This window comes from Pseudonaja textilis, chromosome Z (assembly GCF_049901715.1).
Source record: "Pseudonaja textilis isolate UNSWEBS1 chromosome Z, rPseTex1.2, whole genome shotgun sequence".
NCBI classification, from domain to species: domain Eukaryota; kingdom Metazoa; phylum Chordata; class Lepidosauria; order Squamata; family Elapidae; genus Pseudonaja; species Pseudonaja textilis.
Window position 1 is genome coordinate 19,660,239 of NC_142008.1, and position 25,660 is coordinate 19,685,898.

Genomic DNA, 25,660 nt, shown 5'->3' on the forward strand with positions numbered 1-25,660 from the left:
AAAAAACCATTCTAACAAAGCATGAGGCTAGCACCAAATTTAAAACAGAAATGGCTGCAAAAGCCTCACGTACAGATGAATCCCAGTACGCAAACTTGATGATGGCAGATGAGATTCTGCCAAAACGTTGCTACAACTTTAAAAGCACAACTATAATGACATGGAAAAATACCTGAACAAAGCTGAATACCATACATATAAATACCCACAAAAACTTAAGAAAACATATATGTATATGAATTTGTATATGTGTTTGTATATATATATATATGTGTGTGTGTGTGTGTGTGTGTGTGTGTGTGTGTGTGTGTGCATGTGTGTGTATGAGTTTGTCTACGTTTGTCATTTCTCCCTAAGATGAATCTCTTTATGTCTTCAGCACATTGACAATCTTTATCTGTTCTCAAGGCTAGGAAAACAAAGTTATCTATGAAGTTCATTTTTTGCTATCAGTTGTAAATTCACTAAGCATATATTTGATGTAATCTTCATTTTCTACATCCTTTTAACATTGCTGCAAACATATTAAGAGAAAATGCAAAGCTGCTGTGTTACATCTAAAATTATTTTTAGGATTTGTTAATTATTCTAACACTTTTCTACCAAATGTAGTCAGTGTTCTATCCCTTGAACATTTTACTGTAAGTAGGAAGAGCATAGGAGAGGACAAAGCAGTACAAATAAGCTGTTACTGTTTCAAGAAAATGGTAATATCACACAGCATCGCAACTGTTGTACAATACAACCAGGACTTGGAAGTGAAGTTGCCTAGAGATGCCTCATCATATGGCATTGATGTGGTTATGTCACACATCATGGAAGACAGCAGTGAATGCCTGATAGGTTTTGCATCATGCAGACTCACAGCTGCAGAGAAAAATTATAGAAATATAGACAGGGAAGTACTGAGCATGGCTTAACATGTCAGCCAGTATTTGTAACGAAGAGAATTTCGTTTCACTGCTCTCATCAGCTACTATTGTCAGTCTTAAATTCACCAAAAGGAATTCTGCTTACAGCAATTGCCTGGATAAAACATCGGGCTTTGTTGCTTGGTGGACATAAATACACAATAGAATTTAAAACGACACATAATCCTACAAATGCAGGTGGATTATCTTGTTTACCCATAAGGGGTAAATGAACTGTGAAATGCACATCTGATGGAGATTCCTTTGACATACTTTCTCTCACAGAAATTGAGAGTTGTTTCACAACTAGGATGACCAGTGAAAGTAAGACAGTGGATTGATCTCTAGACTACATAGCAACCAAGAATGGAAGTTATTTATGGAGTTTTATCAGTAACATGACAATATACACTTGTGACAGTTTCTTTACATAAAGATTGAGAGTCACCATAACATCCAAGCTGAAATCCAAGCTGAAAGATTAAGCTCTAAAGAAACTACAAGTTGCATGTTTGCTGGCCAGGAAAAATCATCAATGTGAACAGTGTATGTAGACAGTCCTCAATGTATGACCACAATTGAGCATGGAATTTTGGTCATAAATCATTATGGTCATTAAGTGGCTCACCACAATTGTTAAGTGAATCAAGCATATGTTTTCTCTGGAAAATGATAGCATACATTGTGGTCACATGACCATGAGAAATACAATGGAAATGTAATCATGTGACTTCAAGAGATGGTGGTGCAGCAGCAGTTGAAATTTCAAATATTCAAATAAATAGCTTTTTTCTAAAGTCTGTCATAACTTCAAATGGTCTTTAAGATCATAAGCTGAGACTATCTGCAGTGAGTTGCTTAGGTGGCTAAAATGCTGAAAAATGAATCACTTCAGCCATGGCTTCCTTGTCATGAAAAAAACACCCCACTGACACTGCAATACTGTTTTGGGGTACAGATTGTTTTTTACTTATGGCAAGTATGCATTTGAGGTAGACAGAGTTATTTCCAGTGAATTCAGCAACAGGTACACAGGCACACACACAATATAGATAGCAATACCAATAACACTTACACGTATATACCACTTCACAGTGCTTTACAGCCCTCTCTAAGGGGTTTAGAGAGTCAGCGTATTGCTCCCAACAATCTGAGTCCTCATTTTACCAACCTTGGAAGCATGGAAGGCTGAGTCAACCTTGAGCCTATCAGAATTGAACTGGAGTGAACAGTGAGTTAGCCTGCTGTACTGCATTTTAACCACTGTACCACTGTACCACTCACTGTATTGTGTGAACTGTTGTTTCAGAATAATTAGTGAATGGTAAACTGTAGCTGACCAATTTCAGCTACGCTATATCAACATCTTATCCCCAGCGACAGATGGATTGGCTGAAAGGTTTTGTTCAAAATCTCAGGAATACTTTTAAAATTATGTCTGGGGAAAACATATTGAATCAAAAAATTTCATTTTTTTCTATTTTGCATATTGCAGTACAATATACAAATCAAATAACAATGATCCTATGATACAGACTGTATCTTATATTCAAGACTGGATTTTCTCAAGCTTCATTTGAGAAGTAATCAGAGCAAACAATCAGAGCAAACTATTTTGTCATGCTGAAACATGACACGAAACACAAAGAGCAGAGAGATAGAGAAAGAACTTGCAACTACCATGGCAGACGATTCCTGAACATGGAGTATCAGTTAACACTAATATCTTACAACCAGTAATTGCTCAATTTACCAGTACCATAACAGATATCACATTTGTATTTGCAAGCTCTTATAGCCATAGAATCTGCACCTTGATAAGAAGTGTGGTGTTTTAATGGCAATCCCCTTAACTGACCAAACTAAATGACTGTAAATATAACAATAACAATTATTTTCAAATTCATCCAAATATGTCAGGATGGTAGGCAAAAAAAGAGATGAAGTAAAACATCATCTGACTGTATTTGTTTGCAACATAGTAAAAATGTAAATTTTTGAACAGGGAGGTTAGAAATAGGGTTAATTAATCACAACTGATCTGGAGTCATTGTACAGTCTTCCTACTGCTGCCACTGTTCTTACCACTTCTTCCCATAATACAACTGGCTCCATTTATCAGTAAAAGGTAAAGGTTTCCCCTTTCCAGTCATGTCTGACTCAAAGGGAAGTGCTCATCTCTGTTTCTTAGCTGAGGATACCAGCATAGTCCAAAGACATTTTGGATGTAGTCATGTAGCCAGCATGACTATACACTTAAGCACATGGAACGCTGTTACTTTCCCACCAAAGTTGTACCTATTTATCTATTCGCATTTACATGCTTTCAACCTGCTAAGTGGGCAGAAGTTGGGGCTTGTTAATGGGAGCTAATCCTGTTGCATAGTACTCGGTTCTCGAACCTGGGCTGAGCCATCACACCCCTTCTTTCCCAGTATTCTCCCACTATTATTATCAGAAATATTCCTACCAACCTACCACCCCCCAATCTACAACTGAAAAATGGTATGTTTTATTCAATTTAGTATTGAATAGCACAGATGAGATTTAACTTAGAAAAAAAATGAACTAATACTCAGACAAAAATCTAAGTGGCTAGATAGCACTCTTGCATTGGAATTATCTTCAAGGGAAAGCCATATACTTTACATGATAGGAAGTCAAATCAAAATACCAGTGCAGAGAACACTGTCTTTAGAATAGGTGTAGTTAATTACAATAAAAACCAGCAGAAGAGGAGAGGGAAGGGTCTTCAGGCCACTGAGAATAATTAAGCATTGGATGTCAATCCTCTCTGACCTCGAACTTGCATTTATAATAAGTAGAATTCAATCTAGAATAGGTTCTACATAGAGACCATCACTGCGTAAGGCCTCAACTTTTCCCAATAAAAGTTGCACATTTTATTAATTACAATAAAATATTCACAGTAAAGAAACTAGCAATATGGACAACCAGGAGTAGGATTCAAAATTTTTAACAACTGGTTCTGTGGGTGTGGCTTAGTTGGTGGGCATGGCTTGGTGGTCCTATGGCATGGCCAACTCAACATCACTCACATCGAGGCACGCATCTCCTCACCTGGCCTTTCATGACTGTGGGGATGCTACAACAGCTGTAAGTATGAAAAACGGTCATAAGTCACTTTTTTCAGTGCCATTGTAACTTTGAATGGTCACTCCACACAAGCAATGTACCAGCAACGGAGGAAATAAAATCTCCAGAGACATTCCTGAGACAAGAAGTGTAGTCCTGCTAAGAATGTAATAAGAGTTAATGGAGAGGCAGTTTCTGTAAGCAACACCAGAATGTTTCCTTCCTGCCTTCCTTACAGGATTAGGCCAGTAATTTCTTCTAATAACCAGTTCTCCAAACTGCTTAGAATGGTAACAACTAGTTCTAGCGACTAGGTGCAAACCTGTAGAATCCCACCTCTGTGGAGAACCCAAATCCTTCAGTATGTTTTAGGATGACAGGTACGGTAAGACAAATAGTATATAGAATTATACTATTAATTTTCTTTGCTACATTTTTGAAACAGATAACATCAAATGCAAGCGCAAGAAATGACCAGATTAATCCACTGCTCTAATAAAAATGTCTAATATTTTATAAAACTATTAAGCCAAATCTTCTTTGGAAATATAAATGATTTTTTGAAGGGTTATAGTTTAAGAAAAGAGACACTGCTAAGACTGTGACTTTTTAGCTACAGTAGATAAAGAAAATCTTTCTAGAAGTTTTTTTGAAAAGATTTTTTTTTTCATTTTTATCAGATCTTCAATTCAGTTATTCAGACATGATTAAGAATACAAAGAAAATTAAAAGGTAATCTAAAGGAAGGTTTAAAACTATGAAATAATAATGATTTTTTTTTAAAAAGAACATTTCAGAAGAGTCTGGATGCATGTTGAAAAACTAATTGTTCACTAGTACATTTATTCCACGGAAAGTAAATTGCCCAGGAGTTCAATCAAAACACTTCTGGGACCACTGACAGTTGTTATAATATTTACATATGTATTTTGAAGTACTAAACTTCAGCTGAAGTTTACTTTCTGATAATATGCTGTAGTTATTTTTGGCTAGTCTTAAGCATGTTATTGACTTTGCAAACATCTATCATGTGGTACATGCCCATTCTACGGCAAACTGAGACCTGTAATGTACTTAGATGGATCTCAAGCTGGATAAGTGATTAGCTTAGTTGGCCTTGGATTCTCATGGATTTTACCATTCAGAATGTTATTGATCAAGTAATCCTTGATTTAGTATCATTTGTAGTTATAGTGACGCTGAAAAAATGACTTATGACTGATTTTCACACTTATCGTCACAGCAATACCCTGGTTCCATAATCCAGAACTGAACCCTTGGCAACTGGGCATATATTTATGAAAGTAGCAATGTCCCAAGGTCATAGACTCACCTTTTGTGACCTTCTGACAAACAAAGTCAATTGGGAAGCCAGATTTACTTAAGAGCCATGTTACTAATTTAACAACTGTAGTGGTTCACTTAACAACATTGGTAAGAAAGGTAATAAAATGAAGAAAAATTCACTTAACAATCCTTTGGCTTTTAATTGTGGTTGTAAGTCAAGGACTACCTGTATAAATTAATGATCTTCTCTTGGTCTCTTGAAAGACTACAGTTTCATGAATAAATAATAGTTTCATGTGGATAACAGTTGCAACTGAAGATGATTCCATTAAATTAATTTGTTTAATAATGAGATTGGTTATTACCAGACTGGTATACATATGAAGAAAGGTGACTGCCAGGATGGTAGTTTGTGGGGAGCTTCATGGAATTCAGCTGATGGGATAAAAGTATGTCATCCAGTTTCTTCTCCAGTGACAGATAGTTCTCTGATAACTTTGATATCTAGATGAGAAACACACACAAACATATACAGCAGTGGCCCCCAACCTTTTTTGTGCCACGGCCCGGTACCGGCATCACAAAATGATCCGCGGCCTAGTACTGGCATCAGCACGCATGACAAGGCAAGGTGAGCCGAGCAACCGGCCAGCTAGCCGTCCCCCGCTTCTCCCCGCCACCTTCAACTCCTCCTTTGTACCTTTTTCGATGGGCTTCGCTTCAGGATGGCTTCGGGACGGCCGCTCGGCTCACCTTGCCTTGGGTGCTGAAAGAATCCTCGTGCCTTAGTTTTGTTCGAAGCCCCCCCCCTTCGATGAAACTAAGGTGCGAAGATTCCTTCAGGACCCAAACGCCGCTTTCCAACTGGAAAAGCTCACCCAGAAGCACTTTCTCATCAAACAAGATGGCGGCGCCAAGCAAACCGGCGGCCCGGTAGGAAATGTTCCACAGACCAGTACCATCCGCGGCCCAGTGGTTGGGAACCCCTGATATACAGTATATATATAAAAAACCAAACAAAGCACCCGAAAGGCAAATTACAGAGGAAAAGTCATCCTGAGAAAGAGGATGAACCATTGTTTTTTATTATGGAGAACCCCTTCTATTATGGAAGATTTTCTTATACTGAACTATTACCAGTGTGCTGCTGGTTTGGACCGGTTCAAGCAAACCGGTAGTTTTGATGATCAGCCTACCTGCCCCATCCTATCCTGTCCTTTATTTCCCGCTTTCTAGCTCATCTCAATCAGCTGATTTCCCTCCCTCCACTACTTACCGTTACTGGCTTGGAAGGTAAGCAACTGAGCTTCTAAACGCTCCATTTTCAGCTTTGCACGCAAGTGCCTTTAACTCACTGAACTGGTTGTTAAACCAGTTGCAGTCCACCCCTGACTACTACATTATTCTAATCAAAAGCTTGATCAATTTTTTTCAGAATTTGATTGCAACGGATTCTGTTTTAATGCAGACTGAATTAACTGCTTTATATGAGAGAGGGGGGGAGGGAGAGGGGGAGAGGGATAGAGAACATGTCTTTTCTACTGCTTAATCAGTCTTTCCTCAGCTTGGGTCCTTCAAATACTTTGGACTATAATTCTGATCATCCCCAGAAGGTATAATGGCTGCTATGGCCCAACCCTATTGAGAAAGGTTATTGTAAAATGCTTACCTGCTTGGAGAAAACAGCCAAGTTAGTTTTTTCCTCTTCTGAGCCACCTTTTAAAGCTAGGTCATCAGACACACTATCACGTTGATTTTCAAAGGATAACTTCTTTTTCTTTTTGAGCTGATCTCTTACTCGGTACCCTCGATAAATACTCTGAATGATTAGTGCTGCCTTCGCTTCATCCTCTGTGATTTGTTGGTCGGCTTCAATAGGTTTCTGAGAGCTTCGTACAGATCCTTCCTGGGTTTCCTGGGGAAAAACATGAGCCTGTTTTTTGTCAGTTGGATCACTTTTTTCTTGAGAAGCTTGCTGGCTTGGATGGGAAATGAATTGGTTTTCGTCTTCTTTAGGGAAATTTTCTTTTTTTCCTGGGCTTGTTGCCATTTCGTCTTCTTTATTCTTGAGAAGTGATTCCCTGAAATAGACGTAATATATTTAGCGAAGATTACAGGAGACAGCTAGTGTAACCTTACAAGACCACTCAGGCCTAGTTTATGCATTAAACTGTCAGTATAATACCATTTTTCCAAATGAAAAGAAGGCAAAACATTTCTTTGGAGTGATGTTTTTTTTGCATGCAGCACATAAGTTTATTTTGTAAAATAAAGGTATATACTGTAATGTTAAATAATAGGATTTATGGTCATTAGGCGAAAGGTACTGAAGACAGCACTTTTCTGTATATTATGCCATTAAATGGAAAACAAAATGGTGCTTCTATTTTAATCACCTCACTGACTGCCAAACCATCCAGTAACAAATTCCTATCCTGCGAAATGGCCTTCCATATCTATTGCCAAGAAAGAAGAAATGAACATAGAGAGGCCATTTGAATCTACTTCAGTCCTAGCTCTTTGTCCCAATTGCACAAAGGCTTCATTTGAGTCACAATTTGTGATTCTAGACCTCCAATATCTATGTTGCTGAGAAGCGGAGAAAGAGATAATTCTTAAATTAAGAAGAGCTCTGCTGGACTAGACCAAGGATGATCCAATTCAGTGCAGTAACATTTGGTAGTGTTGGCCGGATCTCCAGTATAGGTTTTCCTTTTGATGCTTGATTGCAATCAGCTGCCATAGTAACAGGAATGGAGGCATGGTATTTGGGTTTGGGGAGTGAGCTGATGTGATGAAGGCCCATGTGAATCAAAAGGGAAGTTTGCTCTCAAGTACGCTGCTGAATGGAGTTGTTTACGCCCAATCAAGGCCAATCGTTTTATAAATCCAGGTGTGGATGTGCTCCACGACATTATACAGAATGTGGATTAGATATTCAGCCTGGGTTCCTGGGGGGAAGGATTTGGGGAAACTATAAATATGTAATTTTTGTGCCTTTTGGATCAGATTTTGCTTTTCTTTCACTGCTATCATTTCAAACTCAATAAAAAATACCTCTTTTCTACTTCAATGGAGTTGGTGGTTTTCTTTCTTGGGTTTTCTTTCGTGGGTTTTAAATGGAGGCAGGCCACAAATGCATCTGTTTTAGTAATCTGCATTCCAAACTGAGTACCAGCTAAAAAGGCTATTATTATTTTCTTTCTTGCATTTTTAAGTATCCTATATTTTCAGCATCTGAAAGTCTATCCAAGAGCGATTTAAAAATGCATTTTCTTCCATTCCAAATGGAGCCCAGAATACAAAATAAATTTCACATCTCATTTAATGAATAAAACATTAAAGAATACAGGTTGAGGGTTGTTGGGTTTTTTTGCACATGCACATGCATAGTTTTAACACATACACCTTTCCTTATGTTATCATTTGAAAGCAAAACTTAGTACGATGAAATCTCTTTAAGAAAGACTGCATGGAATGGTGATATTTGATATGAAACAGAAGATTGTCTTTTATTGCAGAAGAGTTGGCATTTAACAGAACAATCATAAGTAAAATAAAATAATACCTTATTTTTTTGAGACTTGTTCTCTCCCTGTATCCTCTGAAGTAAGACTGAATTGTTATTGCAGCATTGTTTATTTCCTTAGCTCCCTTTTGGACCAAGAATCCTCTTGTAACTAATATAAATCATAGTAAGAATAAATTTAATTTATTGTGGTAAATCAGCATATTTAAACTAACTCTTCCTTAATCTGGCACTTTTCAGATTGGATTGGAGGACTGTTTTCATCTCTTTCTCCCAAACTTAGCCTGCTGGGTCTATAGCTGTAGATGATATGAATTGTTCTTCTCAGCTGCTGGAGAATGCCAGCTTGGGAAACGCTGGGTTAAACAATTAATGTGTTATGCGGTATGGTTTTCATGATCTCTATCCAAGATAGTGAGAATTTCCTTTTTTTTAAAGATAGAGGTTTATGTTATTAGACACACAAGTCTTCAGTATTAATTGGATTCAACTGAATAGAATAGGATAGGATAGGGTAGGATAGAATAGAATAACAGAGTTAGAAGAGACCTTGGAAGTCTTTTACTATAACTCCCTGCTTAGGCAGGAAACCCGATACCATTTCAGACAAACTGTTATCCAATCTCTTCTTAAAAACTTCCAGTGTTGGAGAATTCACAACTTCTGGAGGCAAGTTGTTCCACTGATTAATTGTTGTAACTGTCAGGAAATTTCTCCTTAGTTCTAAATTGCTTCCCTCCTTGATTAATTTCCACCCATTGCTTCTTGTCCTGCCCTCAGGTGCTTTGGAGAATAGCTTGACTCCCTCTTCTTTGTGGCCACCTCTAAGATATTGAAACACTGCTCTCATGTCAGATAACAGATAATCAGAGTTGGAAGGGACCTTGTAGGTCATCTAGTCCAACCCCCGCCCAAGCAGGAGACCCTACACCATTTCTGACAAATGGCAGTCCAATCTCTTCTTGAAAGTCTCAACTGATGGCGCTCCCACAACTTCCGAGGGCAAGCTGTTCCATTGGTTGATTGTTCTCACTGTCAGAAAGTTTCTCCTTATTTCTAGGTTAAATCTCTCCTTGTTCAGTTTCCATCCATTATTCCTTGTCTGGCCTACAAGTGCTTTAGAAAATAGCTTGACCCCCTTCCTCCCTGTGGCAGCCCCTCAAATATTGGAAGACTGCTATCATGTCTCCCCTGGTCCTTCTTTTCATTGGACTGTACATTTCCAAGACTACCAAGATCCTTCTGTATCAATTTCATCACAATACTTGGTTGATGGATAAGCATCTTCCACCAAATTTCATAAAAGCAAGTTTGTTTAGGATTGTGTGATCATAAGTCACAGTTCTGTTGTTCAATGCCTTGCCTTCATTTTTTTATAACCTAGCATTTATTTGCTTCAGTCAGATCATGCCCCGCTCCTCTTTCCTGATTTCTCTTGTTTAAACTTTTCTTTTGGGTTCCTAATATATTATCTCAATGCCCTGGTTTTGCTGTTATTCTTCCTTCTTTGAAGTTCTAAATTCTCATGGGATTTAACTGTCTTTGCCTACCTCCCCTATCTGGAAAGTATTTTTTTCCTCCCCCAACCTGTCCCTCCTTCCCAGGTAGAGTGAATGGGGAGGGATACTAAACAAGGGTGGAATGACAACTTTCGATTCAATATTCTATTTTCACTGCCATTGGCTGATAGGATCACAGTTTCAGAAACAATTTCTGGTTACTGCAATAATTCTGCTCGTATAGGCTGCCTATTGCTTCAGCAATAGTCTATGAAAAGCTCCTATTTGGATTACAACTTTAACAAAAATAGTCCAAGTTCTAGATTCTGATTTCTAGCTCTGACATCTGGCTTTACTCCTGCATCCTAGCTCAGGCTGAAAGACATTAAGCAGAAATAGAAGAAACAGTTTTTCCTTCTAATTCTATTTGATAGCTATGCATTATGACTTTACAAACCTTGATGCTATAAATGGAAAGTCTTACCTGACTGGAGTTTGATAACCCACATAGCTGTTCCATATACACTCTTTGCCTCTGCAAATGCTTTGCGAGTGATATATCCCCTGTAAACTGAAGACAGAAGGTGAAAACCTCTAAAGTAGACGTCTCCAATCTTGGCAACTTTAAGACTTGTGCATTTCAACTCCCAGAATTCCTCAGCCAGTTGGCTGAGGAATTCTGGGAATTGAAGTCCACAAGTCTTAAAGTTAAAAAAGTCCACAAGTCTTAAAGTTGCCAGGGTTGGGATCCCTGCTTTAAAGCAAGCTGTTGTATTTTCCTACACCTAGTTACCTTGTTATTCACATCTGCAAGGAGGAAAGGAGTGGGTGAAAAATTATTATTTAGGACAAACTTTGATGACTTTGTGGCATACTTCATGGTTTGAAAGAGGGCAATGAAGACTATAGGGACTGAACCATGTAACAAAATAGGTGGACCTACACAGATGCAGCCAGTATAAATATTTTGTTTTGAAACTGGACTTCAAGATGAGGCTCTGCCTTTCATTTGTAAAATTGTGACACCTCCAAAGATAGAAAACAAGAAAACTGGCAAGAAAGCAAACAAGGAAAATGAGAAAAAAAATGGCTTAGGCACATTAAGTACATCTGAAATCATAAGTTGCCCACTACTGTTTTAGGATGTCAAATACAATGACATTTTATGTAGTGATCCAGGCTTATGACAAGAAGATGCAAGTTGATTCGACATAATAGGATAGCTTTCATTTAGGAACAAGAATGCATCTTTTCTCTCAAAATGGAAAATTCATACTTCAAAGGAGATTTTCAATTGAAAATGCATTTAGGGATCAAACTGCCGTTTTTTAAAAGTTTAAATCCCAAACAAGATGTTCTATCTTTTCAGCTAAAGCCTTGCAGTTGCTTAATCAACAATCAGCTTAATTAATCTTTCTCACCTTACACTTTCAGGTTTTGTGTATTTATTTGTTTATTTGGCAACACTGTCAGAGAACTTCTCTAGTAATGATAATGCTCACAATATTAGACAATTATCTGCTGGGAAATGAAGTGGATGAGTAGACAAGACTGTCTGCTGTAATGAAAAGCCATCAAGGCAAGGAATTTTTAAAAGATGAAATGGTCAAGCTGGAAATGGATTCTGACACTAAGATGAGAAAAGGCAGAGGAGAACAAAGCAAAAAAGAAGGGAAACATGGGACTACATGGCACTTGGTATTTCCTTAATGAAAAATAACCTTACAACAAAATAGTACAATTGACTTGCGGGGCTGCCACGACGTGCAGTAAGTTCACATGGTGCAATAGGATTGTGTGTTTGTTAATAGGATTCACTGAGTTAGCGATTTTCTGTCTTCACTGTGAGTTGTACTGTGTTGGGGCTCAGCTAATCTCATTGAATACATGTTGTACTCTGACAATAAAGGTTTAAACTGAATTGAATACTATTTTAGTGATTTGAAAATTAAGGGGGTGGAGAATATCTTCTCATATTTCCTTGACAAGAGATATAAATCAATCTTATTGGCAGGATCTGCCAACTTCCTGACAATCTCCTACTTTGGCTACAGGTTGATTTTCCTCAGATATTCTCCAAGTCACCAATTCAAGACTCTATAGAGAAAGGGAAGGGCAACCACAGAAATAAAAATGCCATCAAGATAACAAAATTCGCATTATAACATCCCAATACAAGCTCTGTCCCTTCCATAGTTGTATGTGACATCATCATACACATAAAAAATGGCAGAGTTTACTTTGTGATGCATGCATGTGATGCCCATCACAAAGGGAAATCTTCATGTATGCAGACTTGAATTTTCAGATAAAAGTCAAGCTATCACTACAAAGTAGAATAACAAAACAAAATTATATTTAGTGAAAATTAAAGCAAAAGTAAAAATGAGTATTTTCTTTTGTTTTATACCTGACTGCCTTATTCTATGTAAATACGTATATATGTGATGCTAAAAATATTTTTATTACCTGATTGTATTTTAATTGAACTTGCTTGCCTTTTCTCCTTCAACCTTTTAAATCTGTTTGAATGAAGCCATTTTCTCACATAGGTTTGAATCAAAACAATCCTTTGCATTGTCTCCTTTCGCTTTATGTTTAGTTGCTCTATGTGGTAGTACTTCAGAAAAACCTGTTGTTAAAAAAAGAGGATCACTATAAATTATAAAAAGGAAACCCACTTAAGTCCATAGATAGCATTTCAAATGATGATTGCTCTCTAGCTAAGAGGAAGCCAACAAATATCTGCCTTAAAAAAAAAAACCCAGCAGTGTTAGAAGTCAGGGATGATTAGATATGAAAAATGTCCAGGGAACAGAAGTTCCAATTTTATGGTGGTAAAATGTCAAATAGCCTGTCAAATAGAGGCAATTCTGAATCTGGCACTGAATTCTAGATAAAATAATGTCACTTTTTAGATGATTGTAATGGTCCAACATGCAGAAACAATCTTTGCAATATATTCTAAGTATTTATGAAACAGTGAACAAAATAACCAGAATCCAAAGTCACAAATATATTAGTTAATAATAACTATTAGACTAACTTCAAGCTAATGAGTTTGTCAGGGCTCCAGCATTCACCCCCATTCAAATCATGAGTCTGTAGCCACATCTCTCAAAGTTTAAAAAAAGATTTATTAAGACTGAACTTAATAGTGAACCTGCTACTGGGGTGTAGCCAACTCTGAGACACAACTCTGAGGCACATCATTCATTTCACTCTTGACCCTGGTCTTCCCCCACCACCTGGATGTATATTTTCCAATGGGACAGATCCATAGTCAAGAGTCATTAATAATGCTCTCCAGTAATACTCTTGCATGCCAGAAACTTTGGCCGCCTAGCAATTATCCATTAAAACATTTAAGGAATGCACTACTTCCTCGACTCCCTTTCTATTGGCAACTCTAAAAGACCAGAGAAATATTTTTGAGTTGACAGAGTTCACTAGAACTTTTCATCAAATTATATTAAATAAGTGACAAAAAGGGAAGATATTTTTTTAAAAAACTGGTGGATGTAGCTATTGACGGCATGTGAGTCAGCCTATATAACGCTGTATTCTTGATTATCCTGCTTGTTTCAGCACTGCAGAAAATATTACAGGTGGGTAGTGGCAAAGCATGGAAATACTACCTTTGTTTTTCCAACCATCCATTTATTCAACTTGGCTTTTTCCAAGATGGCAGTACAAGTAGCAGAATTTATAGGAAGTTCGTCGCTGGAATTGTAACAGAGGAAATAGTATCTACAAGAGAAAGAAAGATTCCAGGAAGGAAAGAGAGAAAAAGAGTGAGAAGAGAAATATCCAACTCATGCATTTGTAGGAGATATTGTATTTACTGCTTATTAGATAAGCAGTAAACAACCTTTACAATACACACTTAGACATCAAGCTAAAAGGCTATTCAAATACTGAGAAGCACTCAAGTGACAGAAACTGCAAACTAAGCATCACTGAATATGTTTCGATTTATCCACCCATTCCTACCGTACAGAAGGAACACATTTTCCTCCTGCCTAGCTCATTTTTCAGAGAGAAAATGGAATCAAGGTGGCCACTGTACATGTTTTTCTGCCTTTGTTAAGTCTTGTCAGCTTTGATAGCTATAACATGAGTGACAACACTGTCTTTTGAAAAACTGTCTTAGTTTGTACAATGTAAGCAAATCTTTTTTTAAAATAAAAGTTTTATTTAAGTTTTCACAAAACATACAAATACAAATAAAATACACTGCTCAAAAAAATAAAGGGAACACAAAAATAAGACATCCTAGATCTGAATGAATGAAATATTCTTGTTAAATACTTTGTTCATTACATAGTTGAATGTGCTGACAACAAAATCACAGAAAAATTATCAATGGAAATCAAATTAAGCAACCCATGGAGGTCTGGATTTGGAGTTACACTCAAAATTAAAGTGGAAAAAAACACTACAGGCTGATCCAACTTTGATGTAATGTTCTTAAAACAAGTCAAAATGAGGCTCAGTAGTATGTGTGGCCTCCATGTGCCTGTATGACCTCTCTACAATGCCTGGGCATGCTCCTGATGAGGTGGCGGATGGTATGCTGAGGGATCTCCTCCCACACCTGGACTAAAGCATCCTCCAACTCCTGGACAGTCTGTGGTGCAACGTGGCATTGATCGATGGAGCAAGACATGATGTCCCAGATGTGCTCAATTGCATTCGGGTCTGGGGAACAGGCTAGCCAGTCCATAGCATCAATGCCTTCGTCTTGCAGGAACTGCTGACACACTCCAGTCACATGAGGTCTAGCACTGTCATGCATTAGAAGGAACCCAGGGCCAACCGCACCAGCATATGGTCTCACAAGGGGTCTGAGGATCTCATCTCGGTACCTAATAGCAGTCAGGCTACCTCTGGCGAGCACATGGAGGGCTGTATGGGCCCCTAAAGAAATGCCATCGCTCACCATTACTGACCCACTGCCAAACCGGTCATGCTGGCAGCAGAAGGTTCTCCACGGCATCTCTGCCTCTGTCACATCTGTCACATGTGTTCAGCATGAACCTGCTTTCATCTGTGAAGAGCACAGGGTGCCAGTGGCAAATTTGCTAATCTTGGTGTTCTCTGGCAAATGCCAAACATCTTGCACGGTGTTGGGCTGTAAGCACAACCCCCACCTGTGGATGTCGGGCCCTCATACCACCTTCATGGAGTATGTTTCTGACCATTTGAGCAGCCACATGAACATTTGTGGCCCATTGGAGGTCATTTTGCAGGGCTCTGGCAGTACTCCTCCTCTCCCTCCTTGCACAAAGGTGGAGGTAGTGGTCCTGATGCTGGGTTGTTGCCCTCCTATGGCCTCCTCCACATCTCCTGATGTACTGGTCTGTCTCCTGGTAGAGCCTCCATGCTCTGGACACTATGTGACAGACACAGCAAACCTTCTTGCCACAGCTAGCATTGATGTGCCATCCTGGATGAGCTACACAACTTGAGCCACTTGTGTGTGTTGTAGACTCTGTCTCATGCTACCTTTAGGAGGGCACACAGTCCTCCATGTGCTAGCCTGACTGCCATTAGGTACCGAGATGAGATCCTCAGATCCCTCAGGAGTTGGGGGATGCTTTAGTCCAGGTTGGGAGGAGATCCCTCAGGAGACCATCCACTACCTCATCAGGAGCATGCCCAGGCGTTGTAGGAGGTCATACAGGTACGTGGAGGCCACACACACTACTGAGCCTCATTTTGACTTGTTTTAATGACATTACATCAAAGTTGGATCAGCCTGTAGTGTTTTTTTCTACTTTAATTTTGAGTGTAACTCCAAATCCAGATCTCCATGGGTTGCTAAATTTGATTTCCATTGATAATTTTTGTGTGATTTTGTTGTCAGCACATTCAACTATGTAATGAACAAAGTATTTAATAAGAATATTTCATTCATTCAGATCTAGGATGTCTTATTTTTGTGTTCCCTTTATTTTTTTGAGCAGTGTATATCTGTGTATATCTGTATAACAATAGTAAATGGAATAATTATTCTATTCAAGTACAGCTCTGCCATTAATATTAATAATAATCTTTTATGTTTCTATTTCTTTTAACAAACATTACCTAGTAATATCAGTTGTCTTTCACTTTAATCATCCATATTTCACATTTTACTTATTACTGTCTTTAAATAAAAAACCAAACAATAGTTATTAACAGTAGTCAATAAAGTTATTATTCTTATTCAAGTTCACTTTGTCAACTAATAAAAATCTTCCATGTTTCTTTTCAGTTTTTTTAAAACTATCTTTTTAAATCATTGAGAGCCTTATTCTCTTTACAAACAAATATTCCACTACACATCAATAGAAATTTTTTCTATCACTTTAATCATCTAACATATTTTCTAACCCTTTTCTATTTCTAATATAACAATGCTATCCCATGCACCCTTGCAGAATCCTCTCCTTAAGTTCAATTTTAACCATTGTCTCTGTGTCTTTTAAATCGGTTTATACCTTTAATTCTTGTATGCTTTTCCTGCACCTCTATATCTTGTGTCTGTCCTTTGTAGCTTCTATTCCTTTCCCTCTTCCCTCTCTTTTTCTCCCTCCCCTTTTTATTCCCTTTTCTGATTCTCCCTTCTATGATACTCCCTTCTTCTTCTTCCTGATATTATGATTACTTTTCAAATTACTCTTTTTTGGGGTTGTTGCTTCAATGCTTAAGTTTTTAACTCCCTTTCCTCCCTTTCCCTTTTTTACCCCATTTAAAATTGCTTGGTCATTAAAAATGGTTTCTTAGTTGTCCCGCTCTTCTTGTTCTGCCAGCGTTTCTTGTTGTTTTTCATAGTTCAAGATCTCCATTTCTAAAAATTAACATACAAAGCCAAAAGATCCTCTTCCCTCTTGTGCTTCTTCTTTTTGTTCTTTAATTCTCATTTTTAGCTCTTCAATGAGTGATGCCATTTTAAAAATTTTTAAACAACCCCCAATTGATTTTATTTTGTTTTATTAGGATCCTCCATCCAAAGTTCCAGGAATCATCCAATAATTCAAAACTGTTTCTTGTACAATGTATCTTTTGCAAGCCTTGTTAAAATTCTACTATCAATTTTTTTTCCAGTTCCAGGTGGTCTTCTCCATTTTTCAGATTCCACCCTCTTTTTTCCTTTTTTCCTCTGCTGCTTTCTTTCTTTTTCTAAAGAAAAATTTTAAATTATCTAAGAATCTTTATCCCCTTGACACTTTATTTTCATCTAGAAATAGCCTATTAATGTCAAAGTGGATTAGTATATATTTTTAATTCAAATCTCTTCTTCTTAATGTTCCAAGTCAATTAAAACTGTCACTGTGAGAGGAAAAAAAGGCAATTTTGTTTCCTCTCTCTTTCTCTTTTGCCACTTAAAATCTTTTTAGGAATAGTATTAGTCTTTAAAATTCAGGTTCAAGGTACCTTAAATAGATGTTCTCCATTCAACCTGGTCAATCAAACTTTCTCCTTTAAACTTCCTCCTGCACAATCTTATCTCATTGGGTTCTTCTTTGAGGTGGCCATTTCTGACAACCGCTGCAACCGCTTTGGGAAAGGAAGTAATGGCCAGCCGAAGAGGAGAGATGCGGCTCTCCTCAAACCCACTGATGGCTCCCCCTTCTTCACCACCTCTATGGGGTGGCTTCAGCCCCGAATCCGGGCAGCTCGGGGCACTCCAGAGGTGAGCACAGATTAAAACCGCGCACAATCACGATTTTGGTCTGTTGCTAAAGAAGCCCAAACCAGAAGTCCACAATGTAAGGAAATCTTTAAAGGATTGAATATTATAGCACTTTTTTTGTTCATCTATCTATCCATTTCTCCATCCCCCCAACCTAACTAAATTACCATAAATTACCACAATCTAGTTCAACTCCCATTACTTACATATGGCCACACCCCACTAGAGGGGCCCAATTAATTTGATCATATTGGGAGAAGTAACAAGTTGTCCTCCTGGGAATTTGGATACCAATGTCAAGTAGTATTTTCTTTGATAAAAGGAACTTTCCTCAGGAATGGCCTCTAGTTGGAGACTGCTTTGTCTCCAACATTATGTGCCTTTAGGAAGAGCGTGAAAATAGAACTTTTCCAGAGGGTTTTGGGAGGTTAGATTCCAGAAATTGTTTTGAGATTTTTAAAATTGTATTTCTAAGGCCTTTTTGGTCTGCATTATTATGTTTGATATGAGATCTAGTTTGGTCAAGTGGATAGGGTTTCTGGCAGTGATGGGTTTCAAATTTTTTTCCTACCAGTTTAGTGTGAGTAAATGCTTTGTGTGCACACAGCTTTTGCAACTCATCTTCTGCTGCAAGCCTTGTGTGTAAAACAGCTGATGCGAGGCAATCAGATGTGCCGTGCAAAGCAGCTGAGGTTGAAAAGCAGGAAATAAAGGTTAGTATAGAACCAGGGTGCATGGGAGGGCCCAGCAGCTGATCATCGGAGCAAACCGGTTCACTCACAGATAATGCTTGGAGGTACTGGTTCGGCCAAACTGTAAAATGCCACCACTGGTATCAGGTTAGAAACCTGGGGACTGCGAGTTCTAGTTCTGCTTTAGGCATGATAGCTGGCTGGATTATGTTGGGCCAATCACTTTCTCTCAGCCTGTGATGTCCCACTCAGGTCACAAGCTGCCTCTGGTGACAATTCCTGTTTCAACCAAAAATTGATCAACATTTGGTTGATCTGAAAAAAGGAGACGCTCCATTTGCAGGAAAACACTAGGATTTTTTTTTTTATTACTTTGATCCAGCTGTGGTCTTTTTTGATAATTGTTGCAGCTTTTATATCTGTAAATAAATAATTCTGATAATTTAATTATACAAATTAAAAATGCAATTTTGCACACTTGTTGTTCCCTCTTCTTCTGGCCTTTCCAAGTGAAAAAGGCTGAGATTCTTCTTACTTCAAAGAGGCAAAAAAGCAGTGACTGGTGATTATATGTATGTACGTGTGTGTGTGTATTTTTTGGTTAGAATGCAGTGGTTAGAATGCAGTACTGCAAGCTACTTCTACTGCAGCCAGCTGCCTGCAATTTGGCAAATCGAATCTTACCAGGTCTCAGTTGACTCAGCCTTCCATCCATTAGAAATGGGTAAAATGAGGACCCAAATTGTTGGGGGTAATAGGCTGACTCTGTAAACCGCTTAGAGAGGGCTGTAAAGCACTGTGAAGTGGTATATAAGTTTAAGTGGTATTGCTATTGCTATTATACTTTATTTATTTATTTATTTACTTATTTATTTATTTAATATGCCGCCTCTCCTGCTTTTAAGGCAATACTGGCATTCTTTTGGCAGAAACACAAGCAGATAGAAAAAACAATAACATGGAAGGAAGGAGGAGCAGACAACCTTGTTTTACAAAGGACTTACCGCTTTATGAAGTTTGCAAAAAGAATACGATGAGAATAACCCTGTTGCCGAATCCGAGCTGTTTCCAAAATTCCAGTGTATCGCAACTGAATCAATACTTTTTCTTTGTCATACTTGTTTGCCTGTCGATAGTTGTTTGGTTTAATACAACGAACAAAATGAGGCTGTCCAACCTCCAGTTTGTACAACAAATCCATCAATGAGTTCTGAATGGAAATGATGGAAATAAAACATTTGGGATTCTTTTAGAGACTCCATTTGCAAAAACTGATAAAGCTTCTATTGGCAACATTTGAACTGTGCCTGGCTTAAAGAATAACTACAGATGATCATAAGTAAGAATTAGCTGCAATAACTGAGAGAGCAGCTATAAATACTCTCTTGTTTTCACAAATATTTTAAACAATTCAAAACTGAGTGAAGAAAATGTCAGGAAGAAGTAAACGTTTGGGGCCAATGAACATAGTTAGAACTATCATCAAGCTCCCATTTATAAAACACCAGTTGACCACAGAGCAAATAACTCTGTTTATGATTGATTTCCACCATAACCTTTAACTTGGATGATTCTTCTGGAAGGTTTTTACTATCCCATCTTCTCTGAGATACCCTTTTGTTAGAATGCTTAGGAACCTTTTAAGGGGAAGAGTCAAGATGGCGACACATTAACACATTACTTACCTTATTTCAGAATGAAGTTGAGAGAAATACATATAAATACAGATAATCCTCGACTTAGTTCATTTAGTGACCATTCAAAGTTACAAAGGCACTGAAAAAAGTGACTTATGACTGTTTTTTACACTTATGACCATTGCAGCATCTCCATGATCAAAATTCAGATGCTTGGAAAGTGGTTCATATTTATGATGGTTGCAGTGTCACAGGATCTCCTTTTGTGACTTTCTGACAAACAAAGTCAATGGGGAATCTGGATTCACTTAATGACTGTGTTAACAACTTAACACTAAGCAATCATGTTACTAATTTAACAAATGCAATGATTCACTTAACAACTGTGGCAAGAAAATTTGTAAAATAGGGCAAACTTGCTTAACAAATTTCACTTAGCAACATAAATTTTGCCCTCAATTGTGGTTGTAACTTGAGGGCTACCCATAAAAATAATGGCAGAGTTCTTTGCTTTGGAATATATCTATTTCCTACTTCACTTTAAAAAAATTAAAATAATATTTTAATGTCAGATGGAATATGGAGTATGACAAGCACCAAGATTAGTGCTTGTAGACACGGACCTAGCCCATGACCTCCAGACTGCTTATCCCTGCTCTTTGCTTGATCAATCAGCTGCCATGAAACAGCAGGAGAAAATAGCTGGCAAAACACTAAGTGAATTCATGCTATATATTTAATGAAGCACTATTTCAAAAATAAAATTAGCCTTACATCAAAGTGTAGAACTTGAACATGAAATTAAAACAATTAACCTATTTTGGAATGAGATGGATGACTCACCTTTCTTTGAATACACAAACAACTATGTGCAAAAAGTATCATATTAGCAGGTGATACTAAATTAAGTATTTAAATTTCTGTCACATCAATGTTTTCACTATTGACAAGAGATGATTTCTTTATGTCAAATGTAAACTTTCATTACAGGATTAAACTGCAATGTATAATCCTAGGTTCTTTAGGCCAAGTTTACTTAAAGAGAAACCTAGAGACTGAATTGTAGAATAGACAACTGGAGAAAGGGATTTTAAATTTGGTTGTCTATGACCTCTTGCTTATTCAGTACAATATATTCAGACTTTTCTGGTGCTTAAAACTGTATGTAGATCATAAAATTGTTTATCTTAACTTCTTGATTGCATACTCTTATGCTTACACTCATGTAGATCATGGTGACCTCTGATGCTAGGAAAATTTGTTGCGGCTCATGTCTTAAGCTAATACATTGCATGTAGGGGCTCTAGCACACTCTCTTCCTATTATGTACCCCTAATGAGCAGAGAGAGAGATGTAATTGCCTCTTGGCAATTAATGGTGGTTGTGGCATAAAATGGTATTCAGACAGGTGTTCTGCAGTGACTCAATGCAAATTCTTATTCAAAATAGAGAAGCTAATTGTGCAAGCACCAGGCTGCCTCAAAAGAAAATGTAATACTCTTGTAAGTGCATTATTCAAATGTAAATTTTAAAAGCATATTAATATGCTCCTTGAATGTATAATTACAATTTCAGTCGGCATCACAAACCATAATTGACATAATAATCAAACCCAACCAGAGAGTGATAAAAATCTTTGCAGGGACACATACAAGAAATATCATGAATATGAATATAATATGGGACACAACAAAATTATAGTGTATTTTTCTGAGTTAAACCTATGAAAGATAAAGACTCCTTTGAATTGAACTTGACTTCTGATGATTAAAGAATCCTATAGTTTTATTTGAAATAATAATGGAAGTTGTTTGGAAGTTACCTGTTGAGATATTTGTTTGATTTCCAAATCTATATTATCTTATACCATTGGGATTTTCTAGGAATTTCCAATCCAAGCCTACCCAGGTCCCATCCAACTTATCTTTTTCAGTTCAGCCAAAGAAGATTCTATGCTCATTTCTCAAGAATGCCTGTCAAACTCATGTTGTCACGGCTGTGTCACATGATATATTGGGACTTTTCCCACCTTCATTAAACCGGGTGTGGACATGGCCATCATGTGATATATTCGGCCCATGGGACAGGAGTTTGACAGCCCTGGCATATATTCTGAGAGGTTCATATATCACAAATATTATTCTTTGAGTCATATCAAGTTAAAATTAGAACCAATTGTTCAAGTGTTCTCTTCTTAAAATTGACTTGAGATAACTAAGTAGTTAATAGGTTCATCTGTACTATCAGGAAAAATGTAGAAATTGTTTCAAGTAACAGACTGGAACAGGCAGTGAATTTTGGCCAAGTCTCATCCATAGCCTTCTGCAGGGCCACTTAGATCATGTTTCTATACCATCCAGGTAATCTGACTTGAGCTAATACCACAGTTTGATGATAGGCCATTCATTTTTCCATTGTCAATAAGCTGATTTGTTTGTGCATGCATGCAACATGCCAATTATGTTAGATGGACAGAATCCCCACAAATTCAAGTTAACAGTTAGAAAATTAGCAGATTTAATAGCTATTTCAATAATAATGAATTGAAATATTGCTCTCCTCCCATTTTATGTATTAAGAATAATATTCTTTATATATTAAAATAATATTCTAAAACATTAATATTAAGCCTCTCCTTGCCCAGCATTTGGCTGTTCTTTGCTCATTTCAGGTGGCTAAAGATAGTGAGATTTAGCTAGTATTGAGAGAGGAGATTAGTATTAGAGTATCCTAAGGCTGAAGGCAGGTTGAGAAGTTTAAAAATCTTCTCAAAAAGTGGAAATAGCAAAGAACCTCCACATTGATGCAGAGAAAATTAATAGGCATATCCATCAAGTTATCAAGTCAAGGCTGCCTAGTGGGGGAATTTACTTTAATCACATAATTAGAGAAAGTAGGGTTGATAGTTTCATGAATAACATGTATTAAAATAGAAAATAAGCAATGTCTTACTCGGAAATAAGAAGCAACTGTCTGTGTTTTTGTATTGGTTGTTTCTCTTAGATGCATGGAATCTTCCTGCTGATGCTGTATGATCAAGAAAGAAAAATAACACTGCTTATCAGTACAACAGTCAAAAGTGATTGAACCTGCCCAACAAAATGATCTTTGAAAAAACTCAGTTAAAAATGGTACATACCCATTTTAAGTTGTAGATACTGTTATTTCAGAAACATAGAATAATTTATCATACTGTGTACCTGGGAAAGCTGAACACTTTGATACAAGTGTTTGTCACAAATATGAAAAAAAAATAGCATGCCTATTGTTATCTTATTTATCAAAACCTCAGACAGCTAATGATCATATTAATTACAATAGTGTAATTAATACACTCTTTCAATAAAGTTGGATGCAATTCTATAATTAAAATCCTTGTATTTTCTCTTTTTCAATACATTTTCTAGCAAATTAGATTCTGTGAATTTAGTGGCACACGCTCACCAGTAAAGATACCTATAGATGAGCGTTAAAGAAAATAACAATTGAGAATTAATTTAGTTTTCCCTCAACTCAGTATAAAATCATAGCAGAAAGAAGATGTTCAATACAGAAGGAAAATGAATTGTACATTTCTAAGATACTCTGCTAAACAAAAAAAGAAATTACCTGAGTTGAGGAAGAAGACAGCCCCCCCCCCCGCCGCCATTAAAGATTAACAATTCATCTACTCTAAATCTGATTTAGATAGCTATCCAGGGACTCCTTTACTTTTTTTTGGTTGACTTGATTCTGCGGTCTCCACTTCTGATAATTTATTGCATGCTTCCTCAGTGCCAAATTACCTGAGAGAGAGAGAGAAGATATCAGAAATTGGTAAAAAGGGTCACTTCCTGGATTAGACAGGGAACAAACATAATTGGCCATTGCATTTGTAAAAAAAAAGTTCTTCATGAAAATACCTTTTTATTATTTCAATATTTGCCTCCTTCACAATTTTTTTAGGTTCATGGAATAGCCCCCTACCTAAAAGATGGTATCAATGACCTGTTATCTTTCAAAAGATCTTTTAGAAAATGAGCATATCAGCAAGAATGATTTCCAGACCCTTATTGTTCATACTTTTTGGATCCTTTTTAGATGACAAAAAGAACACCATGATGTGTATTTGTTGTTTTCTAGTTCATCTTTTGTCATTCTGATGCTTGTTTGAATTTTATTATAGGCTTTACATTACTTGGCTTTTAGGGTGCTGACTTTCAAAAATGCTGCAGCTGGAAAGGTAACTAAACATTTCTCACAAATAAAAATAACATCTTGTGAACAATAGAAGATATAAGCTGGCCTTCAAAAGTACATAAGTTATCCAGAAATTCCTTATTTTCCTTTTACTTAAGGGAAAAAAACAGATTCTCGGAAGATTATGAGAAGATGGAACATGTATTTTGAATTTGTTCTTTTAATATTATTGTATAAATCAATTTTTTGAAGATCCTCCCCAATTTGTTTTCTGTGGAACTTCCAAAGCCTTACATGCATGGCTAAGGTGGCTTACCCTGATTAAAAAGTACTGTACAATTTTCAAATGGCCTAGTGTGACATGCAATAAATGATGAACCAGTCTTAGACTTCATGAATGGTTCAGGAAACAGTGCATGGAAGCAATCCATGGGGAAAATGAGAAAAGTATTTTATAGAGCTGGTGTCACCTTTCTGAGCTGTGAGACAGAAGAAGCTCATTCACTTAAGAACCTAAGGATATATTCCATTGGTACAACTGCAACCCTTAAAAAGACACACAAAAGACAGCGCTCAGAACTGTTTCTAACATCTGTGCTTGGACCTCAAGGATCAACTCAATTTCTGTCTCTTCTTCCAGTTTCTCAGAGAACAAGATCTCTAAGATTACAGTTGGATAATGAGGGAAAACTGCTCTTTCCCCAAATGCGTGTTTTCTGATCACCAAAAGTTATATTGCCAGTTGTATTGACATTAATATACACTGCTCAATAAAATAAAGGGAACACAAAAATAAGACATGCAACAAAATCACACAAAAATTATCAATGGAAATCAAATTCAGCAACCCATGGAGGTCTGGATTTGGAGTTACACTCAAAATTAAAGTGGAAAAAAACACTACAGGCTGATCCAACTTCGATGTAATATCCTTAAAACAAGTCAAAATGAGGCTCAGTAGTGTGTGTGGCTTCCATGTGACTGTATGACCTCCCTACAATGCCTGGGCATGCTCCTGATGAGGTGGCAGATGGTCTCCTGAGGGACCTCCTCCCACACCTGGACTAAAGCATCCCCAAACTCCTGGACAGTCTGTGGTGCAACATAGTGTTGGTGGATGGAGTGAGACATGATGTCCCAGATGTGCTC

The 25,660-nt window shown here is 37.3% G+C and overlaps 1 protein-coding gene across 3 annotated transcripts in view; it reads right to left on the reverse strand.

Annotated features, from left to right (window-relative positions):
- The window catches only part of MYO3A (myosin IIIA), a 102,850-nt gene that overhangs the window by 25,237 nt on the left and 51,953 nt on the right, over positions 1–25,660 (reverse strand). For all 3 annotated transcript variants that reach the window (XM_087918527.1, XM_087918526.1, XM_087918528.1), the window contains 9 exons: positions 24,044–24,117; positions 23,285–23,359; positions 19,700–19,905; positions 13,961–14,072; positions 12,792–12,954; positions 10,807–10,893; positions 8,863–8,974; positions 6,964–7,375; positions 5,660–5,798 (listed from right to left, as the gene is read on the reverse strand). In XM_087918527.1, coding sequence (XP_087774653.1) covers positions 5,660–5,798; positions 6,964–7,375; positions 8,863–8,974; positions 10,807–10,893; positions 12,792–12,954; positions 13,961–14,072; positions 19,700–19,905; positions 23,285–23,359; positions 24,044–24,117 — 1,380 coding nt within the window. The remainder of the gene's footprint in view (positions 1–5,659; positions 5,799–6,963; positions 7,376–8,862; positions 8,975–10,806; positions 10,894–12,791; positions 12,955–13,960; positions 14,073–19,699; positions 19,906–23,284; positions 23,360–24,043; positions 24,118–25,660) is intronic.